Raw genomic sequence first — 18,497 nt, 5'->3', positions numbered from 1 at the left:
GATCCCGGATCAGATCGGTCGCGTCCGGCCGCATCGGGTCGTCACACTCACGTCACGTCACCGCTGGCGTCCCGGCCGGAGAAACAATTGGGAGCATCACCCGCGACCTATTGTGACAATCGATTAAGATCGCGAACAACTCCCGTCAGCCATCACACCATCGCTTGTATTCAACTGTATCCCCGTCGCCCCCCACGTTTTCCGCAGAGGACGGATACCCAACCCAACCGACGATCGCGTCAGTTCGTTCGGTTCGTTCTGATCGCGGGCTGAGTTTCTGTCGGAATCTCGTAGCCTCTTCGGCTGAAAGATATGACGACGGCGGCGAGGCCGACTTTCGAGCCCGCTCGAGGTGGCCAGGGTCGAGGTGAGAAGGATTTGAGCGCGATTTCCAAGCAATACAGCAGCAGAGACTTGCCATCGCACACGAAGCTCAAGTACAGGTATGTTGGATACAGTACAGGATGGAGGGGGCGGAGGGAATCTGTAATTTTTGTAATAAATATTACTTGGTTAATTAATACACAGAAACAGAATCCTTATCGCGAGTTGACAGAGATTACTTTAAGGTTATATCAAGAATTTACTTACATAAGGTTTCTTTACAGGGAATATGGGCAAGGAACGGTCGAAGAGCTGCGAAGTCGTGACTTTAGGAAAGAATTGGAGGACAGGGAACGAGTGGAGAAGGATAAAGGATCGAGCCGTCGTGCTATTGAACCTTCCAGAGAATCGACTACATCCAGTGCGAAGAGACAGAAGTTGGATCAAGTTCCTGCAGCCAGCTTAGATGCGGACGATCCACTCGATGAGGATGAATCAGATTCTGACAGCGATGAAGACGAGACTGCTGTGCTCTTGGCTGAGCTCCAGAGGATTAAGAAGGAACGAGCAGCGGAACAAGCTAAAAAAGTATGGAAAATCTTGCAGCTATCGATTGAAAAGCACTTTGCAAAACTGGTCTTGCAAACTATCTTATAAAAGTTATATGAATCCTCAATGACAAATCAGTTATTTTATTTATCTTAGGCTTCCTAAGAACATGCAGAGAATCTTGTGACAGATCAATTAATTGAGACATACAATTTGATAAAATGACTATAGTTAAAGCATAGTAAATTCAAAGCTAAAATCCAACAGATTATTCTGTAACTTTTAACACATGTTATAACGGCATTTTTTTTTTTTTTTTTTATATACGTACACATTATAACATATGCGTTAAAAGTTATGGAATAGGCTTGCAGGAATAAATATAGTTTGTTATATATAACAATTCTTGAATGATTGTAGGAAGCATAGAGATATATAAAAATATATAAATGAACAAAAATAATAAAATCTTGTGACTAGATGTTTGTTAAAGTCTAGTAATAACATAAAATACTTTGACTTACTAGCTTCATCCCTCTGTTGACATTCATAGTTTGCAAATAATAAAAATCCGCATTGTTTTAAATTTTCCAGGAGATGGAGAAGCGACAGGAAGAAGAGAGGATACGCATGGAAAATATTCTTTCGGGAAATCCTTTGTTGAACTATTCCTCGCAAAGTGGAAGAGTGGATATGAAGGTACGAAGACGATGGGACGACGATGTTGTCTTCAAAAATTGTGCGCGTTCCGAACCTAAGAAGAAACATGACGTTTTCATCAATGATTCTCTGCGAAGCGAATTTCATCGCAAATTTATGGAAAAGTACGTTAAATAATTCATTAACCAAGTATTAACATTGTAAATAATTTTTTTAATGCATATTATATTGAATAAAAGCACATTTCTTCTCATTTTCCATACTATATTATTATTGACAATACAATTACAAATCTAGACAATAGAGTGAAAAAAAATTATGATTAAATTAAATTATTTGCAATTCCTCGTTATTGATATTATAATACAAAGTGGCTGCCAGAGAGATTAAAATAAAACGATAGATGTACTGATGTATCTTTCAAATAGAAGGAAAAAGAATTATATATTAATGCTTTAGTTTCTTTTATTATCACTACCTACTACTTGAAATAAATTTGCATATGTAGAGATTACGAAACAAAAATATTTCAGCTATTCTGCTGCCTTCTATATTTCTCAGATAAAAGGACATTTTAAATATTTAGAGAATATTTTTTTCTCTTCTCTTTTTTTGTTTTATTGCGACCACATGTAGATGCTAAATTATAGAATCTTTTACTCTACTCGTTATATTTCACTTTAGACATATAAATAAAAAAATATTTGTAAAAAACTCTTATAAAATTAATTGATGAAAGATTATGATGTAATGTATTAATAATTTAAATAAAATATTTCTATTATTTGATTCTTTTCCATGAAATTTCTCCATTTCTACAAGAAACAAAATTACAAATTGATTTGTTCGTTCCACGGATGAACGTTTGAAAGAAAAGAGAGCTTACGGAAGTTGGGTTTTTCGCTTCCGTAACTGTTTTAAAGCCCATGGTTGAATAATAAACAGTATCCTTGGCGATTCATCTGCATAAATGGTATCTCTTCCTCTCGAAGAGTTTTGTATCTGTTGGATTCCTGCCAATCTCCACCTCTCCTTTCTCCGACATTTCGTTCCTGATTCGTATCTGCGATCCCTGCGTACGCCTTCGAGTTGTATGCGTGATACGTACACATGTGTGGTGTCGTGTATGTCGGTAGCGATCCGGTCTCTCGGACGGCGCGCAACGAATCGCGCGCTGGGTCAAGTATAACCGGTCTCGCAGGGGCCCTACGGGGCCTGTCTTGTGGCAGCAGGCAGTCTACCGGTGCAGCTGGTTATCGCCAGTAGACTTCTTGGCACCGACTTGACACCGACATGGCCAACCGACTTGACGCACCCAGCCAGTCGTCGTCCCACAAAGAGAGGAGCTCGAGAGTAGCGTATCTGAAATAACGCAGATCGATTATAGAGGACTTTATTAAGCGAAACTGATGATGTCAATTCCCCCATCCTCGAAATCGGAAGTTGGGATCTAAAAATATTCGAATATGAATTTCTATTTTCTTGGTGACATGTCGAGCATTAGAAAAATATTTATTTCCTTCCAACCATTCTTTTTTTTTCAAATTTTAAAGTAATATCCTACATATATATTTAACATCGTTAGGATATATCTTATTGAATAATTTTAAAAAAACTTAAGAATGAAAATTTTCAATGGCATCAAAATATTAACTTTAAAGGTGCGAAAAGACTATTATCTTTTTAATAAGACGTGTAAGCGATATATAATTAATTCTGTGGCTACATATTTTCCAAGAAAAAACATAAATAAAATTCTTTGCATTATTCAGCATGTAATGGTCAATTTAAAAAGTTCTAAGAAAATTTCCTACATATTTTTCCGATGAATGCACTTCCTGTCGAATCGATTATTCATATCGAGAATTCAGTTTTTTTATCTACTCATATTTCTATAGGAATCTTATCATGCTTTTATACATATTTCTATAGGATAATTAGTAAGGTATGTTCGTTGCCTGGATCGAAAACAATAATTTTCGAAATAACTCGAATTCCTACAGATATGGAAAGTATAAGCATTTCAACATTCATCTATCGCACGTGTAACCAGTTTTTTTCGATGCAGAACAATTTAAAATTTTATTAAATTAAGTAGAAGATTTATATATATAAGATTGAGAAATGAAAAGTGAAGAGTTTTAATTACCTAATCGTTTGTCTCATCAAAACTTAGATTTTATCTCTATTATAATTTCAAAAAGAAACATTCTCTTTCTCAAAATCACGACACTATAGATTCGATATATATATATACATCGAATAAAATTAATTCGTAAAAGTTTGAACGAAGCAAATTCTTTAGAAAAATAATACAAATGTGCGGCTTTAATTTTAAGAAATAATTTCATTTATAATTGATTCTCGAATAGACCTAAAAAAATTAGCAGCGTTCCGATACGTGTTTTTCTTCGCACACCGTTTCATATCGCCTTCACACATTTGATATTTGCGGCTTGAATTCACTTTCACCACACACAGGCCGCTAATCAGTTACACATTCTGTTCCTCTTACATTTTGTGGAATACGCTGGCTAATATACAAATATACTACATCTATAAAATTACGCAAAAATTATATTTATCTAAATATATCGATGGTGTCGATCAGTATCGAGTAATTAAAAAAAATTCATTGTTATTCCGATTTAATATAGTAATCTTAAAAGAAATGCGCTAATAAAACGGACATCTTCGAAGAGAAGTGTTTCATGAAATTACACTCATTTCATAGGTGATTTTTTTTTTTAATCACTTGATACTTCGAGACCGGCTGTCTTTGCTGTTGCATCTTATTAAATGTAAATAGGAATACGAGATCTCCAAGCTAAAGAGATATTAGTTACCTACATAGAGGAATCTTTTACAGCCTCTCACACGGGCCGCCATCGCGTCCTCTAGTCCTGGTTCACGATACCACCACGTTAAAGAGAGTCGAGTTATCGGCGACCAGTCCTGGTTGCCAATATTAACCGCCTACTCGTTCGTCAGAGGCGGTCCTACCTCTAGGATCCAGGAACGTGCGAATAACGAGTCGCAAAAATCGCTTCGTCCTCTGCTGCGCTTCGCAAGTCGAGATATGACCCCGTAAATTTTCCATAATTTTGACATCCCACGTACAGCTTCAGGGATAATGACCTGTCGAAAGTTTTAACAAGCATTTAGTTAGTGTATTCCATACTTGGCACGAATTATCTCTAATAAGCATCATAGAATTTCAATTATTACTCAAACTTTTCGACACTATTACAGTTGGTAAAGCTTAGAGAATACATTAAAATAAACGTGAAAAATTAATAAATTGAATTAAATTTCGCGTACGTGTCTTCTTTCATATATTAATATATTTTCCTCTCATATATTAATTCTATTTTAAAAATCACCAATGCTGTTAAACGGAGCTTATAATTTCAAGTATACAAACTGTTATAAAACAGCAGTCGAGTGACAATAATGAGGTCATACGTTTGCGTGTCGCAAACGAGGAGGAACAGGAGGGCGAGCAGCCTGGAGAGTGAAAAGATCGAATGTTGGCGGGAGTGGGGCCTATCAGGCCCCGCGATACGGACCTGGGAGGCGGTGAGCTCGCAGAGAGACGACTCGGGACGACGACAGGCATGGGCCAGACAAACAGACTGCCACTGGCATCGCGAGAGTTGCCAGGAGTCATCCACGGTGACCTATGGTCATTCACAGTTCATCGACGACGGGCGTAAAAGCGTTGTGGTGTTCCTGTGCTCTGTCTGTTGATGGACGCATCATCTGCGAGATCATCCAATATGATTCCAGAAATATATACTGCTGATCGAAGAGCACGACTGTCCTTTTGGATCCATCACGGGTAATCGCTCCTTATCCTGATTTGTCATATCTGCGTTATTGACGGTGATCAAATGTGTCGGAGACTTATCCTGAAATATTAGAAGGAATAATAAGGGTATTATATTCTTCGCTGCTCAGACAGAGTGACTGATCGTTTTGCGATCAACAGACTTATCGCGAACTGGCTCATCTCTTTCGGGAAAATTAACAAGGTGATGTGCGCGGAAAGATTGACATATTGTGTTTTCGTCGCGCGTGAAGAGACGGACGAGCGAGATCAGAACGTTGAAGGGTAGAGTTTGCGATAGTTATTTTAATAGATATTTCTAATTTAGATAATTATTTCTAATGTGACGTAAGGGTATCGTAAAAGCGAAAAACGCCGGGCTGATTGACAGAAAAGACGCGATGCACCGCAAATTTCTGGTCTCTTTCATCGAAGTTGTCAAATTCCGACACAGTCGTATCGATGCTGAATATTTGACACGCGCCGACGACGAAAGCGACGATCGTGACAATCGTTTTCCTCAAGATCTTCGCGGTACCAGCGGAAGACGAAGCAGCGGAACGAGTCGCAGGACGAGATTGTCGAGTCATTAAGGACACTCGAGGACGAAGAGCTTGCCGATTGTGATTGTCCGCGAGCGCGATGTTCATGTTCCTGACAAGAAACCGCAACGTGCGCAATCGATCAGGATCACCGTTATTCAAGAATCTCGACCGCCAGCTCGCGATCAAGTCATTAAGTCCTCAAAGATTGTAAGCTGTTTAGAGTGAAATTCTTGGAATGAGCTAAGCTACTAAGTTACCGAACATTTTCAATTCGGTGAAATCCTCGAATCGTTCGCTTCGGACTCTCTCGTCCAGCTCTGAACAGTCGTAGAACTCTTCACAGCTGATTGCTGAAAAAAGACGCACGTGTTTTGCACAGTGAAAGAATTCTAGGAATCGTGGAACAAAAATAAATATCAAAAACTTTTCTTTTGTGAATAAATGCGTGGAGGAAAGCGTGGAAAAGAAACTAAGAGAGAAACTACGAGACAAGGAAAGGAAGAGAAACCGAAGAAATCTGTTCAGTGATTAGTCGCGCGAGTCGAGGCAGCTCTTGAATCTCGAAGAGAAGATACTAGAGAAAGGATAGAAAGGAGAAGAACCTTACGATTAAACAGACATCGGGCCTCTCTTCAACGTCGTCAAGATGTCAATACGGCCTCTCTCCATCCTGTTGCTCCTCGCGACGATCCTCGACGACCTCGTCAGCTTCGGCAGCGCCGAGAAGATGAGCGGTCTGTACGTGGACAACGGTTTCGACCAGACGGTGGTCCATCGTGTGGTCAACCAGCGTGAGAAACGCGAGCTGGAGCACGAGTTTCTGAACCTGCTAGGACTCCCGGATCGTCCGCGAAACATCATCAGGCCTCCCCAGGTCAAGAGGTCGGCGCCCAAGTTTCTGCTGGACATTTACAAGAATAGTCTCGGCGAGGACAAGGAAGAGAACTCTGCGGCGCAAGGTCATCGCAAAGCTGGGGAGTTCGATCTCAGTCGGCAGGATCTAAACGCGATCGATCAGAGCGACGTCATCATGAGCTTCACGCCACGCAGTGAGTGATTCGAATTTCAATAATTTACTTAAAAAAAATAGACATTAGTACAGAGTATTTGAAAATAGATCCTTCGATAATCTCGATTTTTTCAATTGAAAACTTTTCAGCAAATTAGTAAAGAACGATTATTTATCTTATCAAGCCAACTTCATTAATACTTCATTTCGAAACATAAGATAATATAAACACATGTGGGTATCAACGTTGAATTTCAGAAGGTTTCGAAAGAATTAAATTAGATTTTCACTAAGCAGAATCGATGCCAAATTCATCGAAGAATCTATATATGCTGGGTAAAAGATTTATCTTAGAAGGAATACATTTACCTCTCGCAAATAAAGTGATACCTTCCCTCGCGTTCATTCACCCCCCGATTCATTCGCATCTCGACAGCCAAATGATTTATCTGACACGTGGCAGCATCTCTATGATATTATGAAAAAGGAGTAATTAGCTGATGCGAATATAAATATACGTTGTAAAAAATAATGCACAGATATAAAAAAGAGAAAATTTGGAAACATCAGTCTTAAAAGTAATCTTATAGGTAATAGATCGATATTAATCATCTAAAAAAAATTAATTATTTTACTCGACGATATACCGAAGCATCATTTCGCAATCTTCGAATTTCTCACGGCGTCGAGCATTCCCGAAAATGTTTTCCCGGAAAGTCCTTTATTGAGAATCGATGAGATTAAAAAAAACCAAGAAAACTGTTCCTTATCGCGCACGTTCCTGAGGGATGAGATCACGAAGAGGATGGGAAACATGTGTAACGAGTTCTCGAGACAATCGACAAATGTAAAATTTGTAGGACCGCATTGTCACCTATCTGTTTTACGATTGAATCAAAATTGCACGCAGCCTCCTAAAAATTCAAGATAAAATCTCTATCCCTTTTCTTCTCTCTCGTTTTTTTTTCTACTCATAACGCAGATCACGGTATGAATGGTAGGCAAGGAATCGATTTGAACGATTTAACGAGATATATATTTCGCGAGGATGAGATAAGAAGAGAGGAAAGAGGAAGAGGGAACATCAGATTCCTCGGAAACCCGTTACTACCTCCTTCTCCTCTTCCTCTTCTCTCCTCTCCGTTCGTATGTCTGGTTTTCTATTTCGCTGTCGTCCTCTCGTCGGTGAGAAACATTCTAGACTATTCGACGCGAAATGCGGCATGCATGTAAATCCGATATAATAGATGTAACAAGTCGTAAATTGTTGCGTACGCGAAGTCTAGAGAGAGAGAGAGAAAGAGACAGGAGCATAGAAACCTAGGGATGTAGGGGGAAAAACAGGGGGAAGGGAAGGGTACGGAAAGGATTAATTCAGATTACACACGCGCTCGTATATCTTATACAAAGTTTCTCCCCGTCCTCCTACCACCGTGGGATACCCCCCTGGGAAAGACGAGTCAATAAGTATCGCTTTCTTTCTCTCTCTTGCCTTCCTCGCGCCACGAGCAGGTTAAAATGTCTCAACTTGGGGGCCCGGGATCGTCCCCCGCGTCCTTTTGCTTCCTTTTTTCACTTCCCTCTCGTACAATCTTCCTTCTTCGCGCGGACGGCCGACTTGCCCGGAGGGAGAATGGCATGGCTACGAATTATGAAGATTAGAACGCTGGATCCTGGATAGATGGATGGATGGATGGATTCGCAGCAGAATTAAATGTAACGGATCTGATCGCGGGAGAGACAAAAGTGTGCCGATGTCCATTTCACTCCCTCTTCTCTTGTTCATTCGGAGTACCGTGGTTATCCTGGGTTCCTTAACAGAAAAAAAGACAGATCAAGTGTCAACGTCGCGTGTCGAATTGGACGATGTCAAAATTTACGCTCTCAAAAGGATTTATCATCTTTCGTGAAATTTTATTCCGCCCCCTTTTTCTCTCCTCTCCTTCTATCTCTTACTGTCTGTATAACACATGGGCGTCCGCAGAATTTTTTCTTTGTTTTTTCTTAATTAAAAAAATTGTTTATTTTCATTTTTTTTATATTAAATATGCAAATAAATTCTAGTGTTTATTGAAAAGGAGAGCAAATGCTTAATTTTGCCTCCCCCGCCCCCCTGCGAACGCCCATGCTGTACATATACGAAAACACGCATACATACGCGTAAGGAAAGGGGGGAGGGGGAGGCGATGGGAAGGTACAGCGCGGCGGCACAGTGTAAAAAACAAAAACGCACGGCTCGCCACAGAACGTTCCAAGACGCGGTCCCAAAAGCTATTTGGGACCACCCCGAGAGTCGAGGAGGCCCCGGCAATCTGGTACCGTTGGAATGCGACCGTCGGAACGAAAAAACAAAACAAATTTTTATGTCCTCCCCCTCCCCCTCGTTCTCTCTTCTCTCGCGTCCCTCTTCGGATCTCGCCGCCCACTTCGGTAGAGGCATTAGGCATTACTTAGAGGCCCCCCTTCCAGGGCATCGAGTCTACCGCGCGAAGGAAGGGTATTTCTCTCTTACTACCTTTCCTTTGCTCCGCAGGACGGGCGGCTGCTTTGGCGGAAAGAAAGAGGTCGATTTCACGCTGCGAATTGTCCACGACTCATTTCTAAGGACCTCCTCGTAGAGTTCAAGTGGTGGGCTCATCAATAAGGGTCCCATTATCGACCTGATGCCTCCTTTCATACAGGTTTCGTTTCGCGATAACGGACATCTCCGAAAATGTTATCTTCTGTCCAAGAAGAAAGACTAATTTCCATTCTATTGTAGAGATCTAGAGATTTTCGTAAAGTGGTCTGACCAACGAACTCCTGAGTCATAGGTCCAAAAGTTGAGCCGCATCGATAACCCAGGACTTTTACCATTTGTATCCCTGAAAATAGTTTGCATTAGTAGAATTTCTTCCAAGAAAGAAAAAATATGTATACACATTTTCGAAATCTCGACCAAGACAATTTTATAAACGTATTTAAAATTTTTTTCGATACGTCGCACAGACAATGTTGTAATCACACATCAAAAACATAATATTGTCATCTACATTTTAATATAATGTATAACTTTTAAAATGTATTCGCAATAAAATTTGCGATCCTAAAATAAATGCGCGAATGATGCGAGCTTTTGCTTAGTGTGATTATTATTGTTAGCGTTCCTGGGCTGATCGTAGACTTGTAATTTAAAATAGATCATCACATCTCCGCGGTGAGGCATGAACGTGGGAAGAGGCTCTGGTTCGACGTGTCCGAAGTAATACCTCAGGATCAAATAATCGGCGCTGAGCTAAGGCTATACCGCGTCGCGGAATTCAAGGGTCGCAGGAATCACGGATCTCACACGATTACGGTGTATCGAGTGTTGAAGACCGAGAATGGGTAAGAGAAATTATCCATACATTTATTCTAATCATATAAAATTGCACACTATTCCTAGGATGTACGGAAAAGTTAAGTTAAAATTGTTAAAGACTTTATGTATTAAGAGACTCGAATTTTAAGAAGCTTGCAAAATTGAACGAGACATTTTCAAACTATCTATAATAAAAGCACGAAGGAAAAATTGTCTTCGTCGTTCGCTCGCTTTTGTGCCAAGGACGCCTGGGTTATAGACCAATTTCATATTCCTCCGGGCATCCTTCGCGGTTTTTGACATCGTCATCGTATCCCTAATTAGGAGGTCCTTAATCCCCTTCGCCGAAAAAGTCCCAAGTATTTGTTCTACCTGCAGAAGGAGAATATGTCCTCTTCCATCCTCTTCATCCTTGTTTATCTCTCTGTATCTTTCTCATTCAAAAGATGAAAGGGACGTTTCTACTTTCACTCAACTCCTTTTTCTCTTGTTATCGGTATCTGGAAAATATTTTTACATTTTAGAAGTTTAGAGGGAGCATTATTCGCAAGAAGGATAATGCAAAGATAATCGGGGCAGATAACTCTATGTATATTTAAGCGATTTAAAAAGGATAGACGGTAGCCGCAGGACTACCAGCGGGCGCCATCCCGTTCGGATGGGAACTGAATCGTAAAAAGGAAAGCGTGGTGAGTTAATCCGAGGGCAAACCTCCTCTACGCCGGCGGTAAACGGCGACGGTCTGTCTAGAGACGCTTCGTCTAATAGACGTACCGCTCCGTCACAAAACAAATCGTGAATCACGAGACGATCCATCACCGTTAATGGTCGTAATTCTTCCCAACGCTTGTAAAAACCTTGCAATACACTTTTAAATATTCTTTACATTAATGTTGATAGATAGATGGATATCTAGATCATCAAAATATTCAGCTTTGTAATCAATTTTAATACTTCTTTTTAAAAATTCTGATAGTCAACTTTTGCCGAACATGCTTATGAAAGATTTAAAGGGATATCATCTGGTTACATGACGTATACAATCGGTTTCACCAGATTCCTATACAAAAGATTCATAATGATCATATATATTATACAATAGAGTTTCCATGAAGAAATGTTTGCCTACCACTATTGTCTAGCCATATCTAGGAGAGCTATAGCTTCGGCTTTTCAGCCTTTTGATTCAACTATGAAGAATTGTAGAATGACAGCCGACGGCACGTCTCGCTTTGTCCTTCTCTCCCTTCCCTCAGAATTTCGGTGACCTGAGCCTGACCGATATACCGAGCCCCGACAGGAAACACTATTCCGTAAATTGAGGTAAATTAGCCGTGGAGACGGCCTAACAGGCTCTCTTCTTGCTCTTCTTTGTGGCCTCTCCGTCTCATCCGCCTACGCAGTTGCGTTCAGAGGCTGCGTCTCTCTTTCTCTCTCTCTCGCTCCTCTTTTTACCCTTTTCGGCTCCTTCTATCAAAGTCAAACTATGCGTGACGCATCCTCCACCTCCTTCCTTTACTCCTCCTGCCTCTTCTTCGTCGCGAGACAAGCTGGCGACTCGTTGCTTTCGTAATAAGATCTCTTCGCGGTACATCATTACGTTACGGAATTCCAATGGTAAACGTTTCTTCTTGAACTGAGAGAAGTTACATTTGAAATTAAAATGGCCAGATACCAATCTCTCTTGTAGATGAAGATTGAAACAAAGAATTTCAAAAATCTCTAGTCTCACTGATTTGAAAACAAGATTATGCATTATTATGTAACGCATGAGATATAGTTCACATAATGAAATAATAAATTATAATATTTATACAAATAAATAATATACAATTTTGTTGCAGAATTGAATGTCAATCGATCTCCATTAATAAAAATTTCGAGAAAAAAAATTGTTTGAACATTCAATCAGGATTCGTTAAAGGAATAAATCGAATTCATTCAGTCTTTATTCGATCGAGTGGAAAATCGTCGAAGCTAGACTTTATTAAAGAACACGCGAAGCTTGTTCAATCATGATAATCGATCCGCGGAAAAGCGATAAAAGCTAGATGCTGCGAAGATCATTTGCTTACTGGACAATGATCGGCGTGTGTTATTTCTTTACCGAGTTCTTATTGATGCGAGGCACGCGCGAAGCTTCGCGATTAATTAGAAATTACAATCCGGAGAATCACGGCAAAGCATCTTCGTGTCGAGATACGTCACGTGTAACGATCTTTCAACGGCATGTTGTTGAGAACACAATATTAGCTTTCCGTATGTACATACATATACACGTGTATGTATCTATCAAACTATCAATTGATGCAAAACAAAAAGAATACCTGTCATTGCACCGTAATTAGTAAATATGTACATCGCACATTTTCCTATAATTTAATCGATTGACATCTGCATTAAAAAATTTAAATAAAAATATATAATATAAATATGTTTCGTAAAGTTATTTTTTTATAAATGTATTTATAATTTAACTAGCCGGAATTGTGTGTATATAAATTTTAATATTTGAGGATGCACAGAATTATTTTAGAATCATTCATTCTCATTTTGATAATACAATCAGTTTTCGTCGATATTTTTAGACCAAACTTCAAAGTAGATCGCTAATTGCTGTATGCGTATAACTTTTTAATATTAAACGTTAAATAATTTGTGATACATTCTTACCTCGATAGTTTGAATTAGAAAATTAATATGATAGTTACAAATGATAAAAAAACTATCGAGTTTTCAAGAAGACTCATTTTTATATTTAATACAAATCTAGACGTATATTATAATATCACATAGAAATATACGATTTATTTTAATATTTCAGAACTCGAGAATTACAATACGTAGATGCCATAAATGTAACGAACAGCCAGGAGGGCTGGCTGACGTTGAACGTCACCGCGGCTCTCGATCATTGGGTGAACAACCCCGGTGGAAATCGAGGACTATATATCTCTGTGCATCCCGCCGATCGTCTAGGTGAGAAGTGTATTTATTTCTAATTGCATTTTGTTACTTTCGTCTCGACGAAAACTACAAGGCTATTCGAGAAGGCAAGATTCGAGAGATGTGAAAATAATGAGCTGTTCTCCACTTATATTAAGAAAAAAATTGCTACTAATGACGTACTAAAATACGATATTTCTAACAAAGAGAATGTTCCCGCATTAAGAGTTTTTTTAAGTATTGCTTCAGCTTTATGGATGGAAGTCTCTTCTATTAACTGTATTTCCATTCAAACTTCTCAGCCAGACTTCTTGGGAATAGCGCGCTAAATATAGAGTGGCTTGATGTAAACACGTACGATGTTTATCGAGATTGGGTCGCGAGCGAGGCGCGAATTCGAGTTTTAACTCTTACGTTATTCGGAAAATATATCTATTTTCAGACACGAGAAAAATGTAACAGATATAAAACAATATCAATTAAAGATTAAAGGCCACCTGTAGTTTACGTACGATGTTTGACGTAGCTTTGAAATCGTTTATTTGGAGGAGTAATTTTTGGAGAGAGGTATATCCTTAGAGAGCGATCACGTGTATTCGTGTCTGCTCAATGTTACACCTGTTCAGCGCTCTCACTGCCATACTTTTGTTCTGCTAAGCTCGTGTGCGTGACATGAAAGATTAGTAGCTTAACAACGCCTCTGTTGAATCTTGAATCTCTTCCTGGTCTTCTCGGGTATTTGATATCGCTGCTGCTTAGTTAGCAGTTTTATCTTAGCGTCTTCTCGAATCCTTGATCCTGCAAATTTTTCACAGATTCAAGTCCACGTCATAAAAAAGATAGTCGCAAAATTGCATAAAATAAATAATAATTAAATAATTATTTACATAATTTTTTTATAGTTTAAATTGTTATCGAATTTTTTTCAACGCTTTCTTCTCGATATCGTTATATTCTCTATATTCTTATTCGTTGCGCGATTTATCTTATGTCTTAATAATTAGACGCAAAAAAAGTGCAAATATATCGCTTTTAAATCAGATATGTTACATTCCCTTGAATAAGTTTACTTGATCGTGTTCGCGATTCGCTCGCACACTTTGTTAGTATTCGGGATACATCGTCTCTACGATCTTCCCACACTGATGAGATATACTCATGAATGCGAGATGTGCTCGTGTTCAAGAGGACGAACAATCTTAAGTAGGAAAAGAAAGAGAAAGAAAATAAAATAAGATACAAAGAGGCAGAGATTGGGTCCGATTCGGCCATTCAATCTCTCTGCACGAGGACAGTAGAGGAAGATAGATCAATAAGAGAGCTACACCTGTTTTACTAGATTATCGAGATGGAAAATCTGGTAGATCCCCCCCCTTCCGATATACAATCATTTAAATACAAATATAATGGCTTTTGCATAAGAGATTGATTGTTTAGATCCAACATAGTTTAAATATTTTTTTAATACACATCTTGTCTAGAAATTGTTCTAATTTGTTGTCAAATATTTAGAGATCCTTACATTCGACTCAACAAAAAAGATACAGCATTTGTATTGAAATAAAAAACATATTAATATAGTTTAATTTGTTAAATTTTGACAATCTAATAAAAAATTGTAATTAAATGATAATATGATAAATAACATTGAACATATTCATGTGAATATAAATGTATACAAACTGTGCGCACATGCGAGCATTTGTCTGCGTGTTTATATATACAAGTGTGTGTGCATATGTACGTGTGCGGTTTGTTGTTTGCCGCACCTAGATTATTTCATTACTTGCTTCTCTCTCTCTCATCTGGCCGCTTTCCTCTTTCCTCTTGTCTCACTCTTCAGAACGCGCGCAACCGGTTTACCTTTGATCGTTCAATATAAAACGCAAGATCGGAGAGTCACATGCCTCTCACGAATCTTTACGCCTGATTCCTGCCTCTTTCTCTGTCTCTCCTACCGCGTGTTTCTCTCGCGAGAAACTCCAAGGATACATACGCCTATATCTAAATATAAGCTAATTCTAAATATAAGCCGACAATAATCGCATATTTACACATTTCTTGACTCTATAATATACATTTTTCATCGAATCTACGGTGACAATTGTAACAATTTCGATAAGATTGTTAGAAAATTATCTTTAATGTTCCCGAAATTACAATTACGCATTCAAAAAGAAATTAATACGGTTCATTCATTCGCCGGCCGATTGCGAGCTAAGGCCTTCTAACCGGGGAGCCGACCATGAATGGGAAAAGATGATAAAAATTACTTGAACTTGAATGCACTTGAATGCGCGATGTCTCTCCCGTCCGCTCCGAGAATCCCGTCGGTGCATTCCTCGGGTGCGCAAAGTGCAACAACTGCGGCGGCAGGTGTCCGCCGCAATCACGGCGAATGCGCATTCCTGCCGGTCAATTTACTAGCTTTCTCGGACTCGCGGAGCTCGTGCTGTACTACCGCCGATAGTAGATATCCCCGATCATTTGCATACGATCGTTTGCCGCAACCAAGCACCGAGAAATTGTCGATTTGCATAACATCTGAGAAATTACCAAATACAATATTAATTTATAATATATTATTAATATTAATGTATTATAAAGATAAAAGAAATTAGCTCCTTTCTCAACACTTTATCAGCAGAGAGGGAGAATTATCAAGAGATAATTAAGAGAGAAAGCACAATTTTCTAACGATAGACTTGTTAGATGATAAAGTTATCACATTTATAAGAGAAACGACAAGTGTGTGTTTCAATAAATGATTCATTTATAGTCATTTCAACTAATCACGTAGATACCAAAAACACTTGAAATATATTGCAATCCTGGAATTTTCCAGAGTAATTAAGACAAGATGATTGAAACGTTGGCGCGTTCAAAGTGAATGTCTAAGATAGGCCAACTGTGTGACTTTGCGCCGAGATTCTTGATTCATAAGCGTTCAATATTCATGAAGGTTGACTATTAATAATCCTGAGAGACGCATTCTAATAAATACATATTTATCCAATACATTCTACTTACAGAGGCGATTCTGTGCAAAGAAATATGTAAACAGGACTTCTCTGTTTTCGCATCGCAAAACGCAGCGATTCTAAAGTGTCAAGAGTAACGAATATTTCGATAAAAAATACATATCGATATTTGTACCGCTTATTTTTACAGCATATTTCTTCCTCTTTCTTTTATATATTATTGCTCTCTCCTTATATTATTTTATGACCATACTTTCCGAATTTTCTTTGCGTGCTATACTTTTTCTCTAAGTATTATATCTCCAGAATAAACTACCATTGTTACGACTAGCATCGTATAAGCATTTATCCATTTGCTTTTTCAATCAATATATCATTTATGTGCAGTGCACGAATTGAGACCGGAAGATATTGGGATCATAGAGTCCCGAGGTGATCCTGATTATCAACCCTTCATGGTGGGTTATTTCAAGAGTTCGGGCAGAAGGGAAGCCAAAATCCGGCAGAAACGCGATGCCAGGAGAAAGAACAAGAGTGAGTCCATCAGTTGGGATTACCGGACCAATCCTTACACTGGTATGTATACTAATTATATTATAATCTCGACTCAATTGAAATATACGCAAACTTGATTAGAAAATCTTTTTTTCATGTCAAAATTAATGAAATTTGTAAATTGATGAAATATTTGTATTAATGAGAATATTTTTTTTTCTCACAGATCCTGGAGCGACATATTATTCGCGAACATGCAGGATTCAAACATTATACGTCAGCTTTCGCGATTTGCAGTGGCAGGTGAGTGACAGACGATCAGAAAATGATTTTTCCCCTTTACATCCGACGTGGCTGCGACGAGGAGCCTTAAATAACGCACTCTGTGCATTATATTCCTTACGATCTCTTCCCAACGTTTGTCCCACAGGATTGGATTATCGCGCCGGATGGATACGATGCGTACTACTGCAGTGGGGATTGCAACTTTCCGCTGAATGCTCACATGAACGCAACCAACCACGCGATAGTCCAGACGCTGGTGCATCTGGTGAGCCCGGGAAAAGTGCCCAAACCATGCTGCGCGCCCACCAAACTCTCGGCCATCTCGGTGCTGTACTTCCTGGACGAGAGTAACGTCATTCTAAAAAAATACAAAAATATGGTCGTCAAGAGTTGCGGCTGTCATTAAATTGTCACGATACTTTTTTTAATTACTTTCCGAGTTCTGTTGTTCGGAATCTCGGTAAGTCTAAAGCTAACAAATTTAGCAAAAGCGAATTACAAAGGCGAAGAAAACATGTTTTTTTTTACCTCCCCTATACTTTATATATTAAATAAAAAATTGACAAATGTTTTTTATTGCGCAACATTATTTTTGTATAACAGCTCTGGGGTGGCATAAGACACAAATCTTATTACTTCCTGTCTATAAATCCGCTCCAGCTTGTTGTCCAGCACTATTTGATCTATATGCATATATACATACATACATACATATATATATATATATATATATATATATATATATATATGTATGTATATATGTATATATACAATAGTTTTGCATTTCGGTAATATAAAAGAGATTATTCATGTAAGGATTAATGTGTAGATTAAAATTAGTCAGACAAATTGTCAACAGATGAAACAGTTATTTTTGAAATAAAAACATTTCGAATAATAAAATCTTTTGCGTACTAATAAGTTTCCTTGCAATATTGCAGAAAAGAACGCATTCGTAGATAAAATATTTGCGCAAAAGAAAGAGTTGTCTGGCGAATCGACTTAATTCATAATGAAGAATCAGTCACTTTCTCGGTCGCAAATCAACGATTACCAAATAGTTTTTGTATTTATAGTGTAAGCGCATAGATGTATTTAAAATGGTGACGTAAATTATTAATAATGAAACTTAGCGCGTATTAGTTATACAAACATGTAAAACCAGACAGTTATTACATGTTCATGTTAGATTATAAGTTTTGTATATCGTCGTTGTAAATATACTCTTGTATATACTTTCTACTACTACATATTATAAACGCATAATAAATATAAATAAATAATAAATTCTAAATTACAAATATTTGCTGTTAAATATAAAAAATTTCTCTATTAAAATTTGTTAGTTTCATAAAATCATAGTAAAATTTGATGAATTTATAAGCTTCCTAAAATGCAATAGATTATTATAAATAACGATACATGTAGAAGAGAGTCTATATTAAAGTTTTTTCGATATTTTATTAAAATTATTCTCTTATAACTTTTTATACTTTTTTTTTGTTTACTTATTGTTATTACATTGGCACAATAT

The 18,497-nt window shown here is 38.1% G+C and overlaps 2 protein-coding genes and 1 long non-coding RNA gene across 3 annotated transcripts; 2 read left to right on the top strand and 1 right to left on the bottom strand.

Moving 5' to 3' along the window:
* The first annotated feature begins 308 nt into the window (after nucleotides 1-308).
* On the top strand, nucleotides 309-1,793 carry C12.1 (spliceosome-associated protein CWC15). Its single transcript, XM_083054540.1, has 3 exons — nucleotides 309-443; nucleotides 609-912; nucleotides 1,468-1,793. Exons 1-3 carry the CDS (start codon nucleotides 313-315, stop codon nucleotides 1,708-1,710), a joined length of 678 nt encoding a protein of 225 aa, XP_082910666.1. The 5' UTR covers nucleotides 309-312; the 3' UTR covers nucleotides 1,711-1,793.
* Nucleotides 1,794-6,552: 4,759 nt separating this feature from the next.
* Gbb (glass bottom boat) lies at nucleotides 6,553-17,535 on the top strand. Its single transcript, XM_083054539.1, has 6 exons — nucleotides 6,553-6,956; nucleotides 10,096-10,282; nucleotides 13,081-13,235; nucleotides 16,571-16,759; nucleotides 16,905-16,981; nucleotides 17,109-17,535. The coding sequence occupies exons 1-6, from the start codon at nucleotides 6,554-6,556 to the stop codon at nucleotides 17,367-17,369; spliced, it is 1,272 nt and encodes a 423-aa protein (XP_082910665.1). The 5' UTR covers nucleotide 6,553; the 3' UTR covers nucleotides 17,370-17,535.
* On the bottom strand, nucleotides 13,229-15,731 carry LOC145945485 (uncharacterized). Its single transcript, XR_014426864.1, has 2 exons — nucleotides 15,476-15,731; nucleotides 13,229-14,000 (listed from the first exon to the last, which is right to left on the bottom strand). It is a non-coding gene; the product is annotated as an uncharacterized LOC145945485 (long non-coding RNA).
* Nucleotides 17,536-18,497: the final 962 nt, after the last annotated feature.

The sequence above is a fragment of the Prenolepis imparis genome, unplaced genomic scaffold (genome assembly GCF_030444845.1).
Source record: "Prenolepis imparis isolate NDT839.2.m4 unplaced genomic scaffold, iyPreImpa1.0 SCAF_14, whole genome shotgun sequence".
Taxonomy (NCBI): domain Eukaryota; kingdom Metazoa; phylum Arthropoda; class Insecta; order Hymenoptera; family Formicidae; genus Prenolepis; species Prenolepis imparis.
Note: the sequence above shows the minus strand (reverse complement) of the source record. Positions and strands in the feature narration are given on the sequence as shown.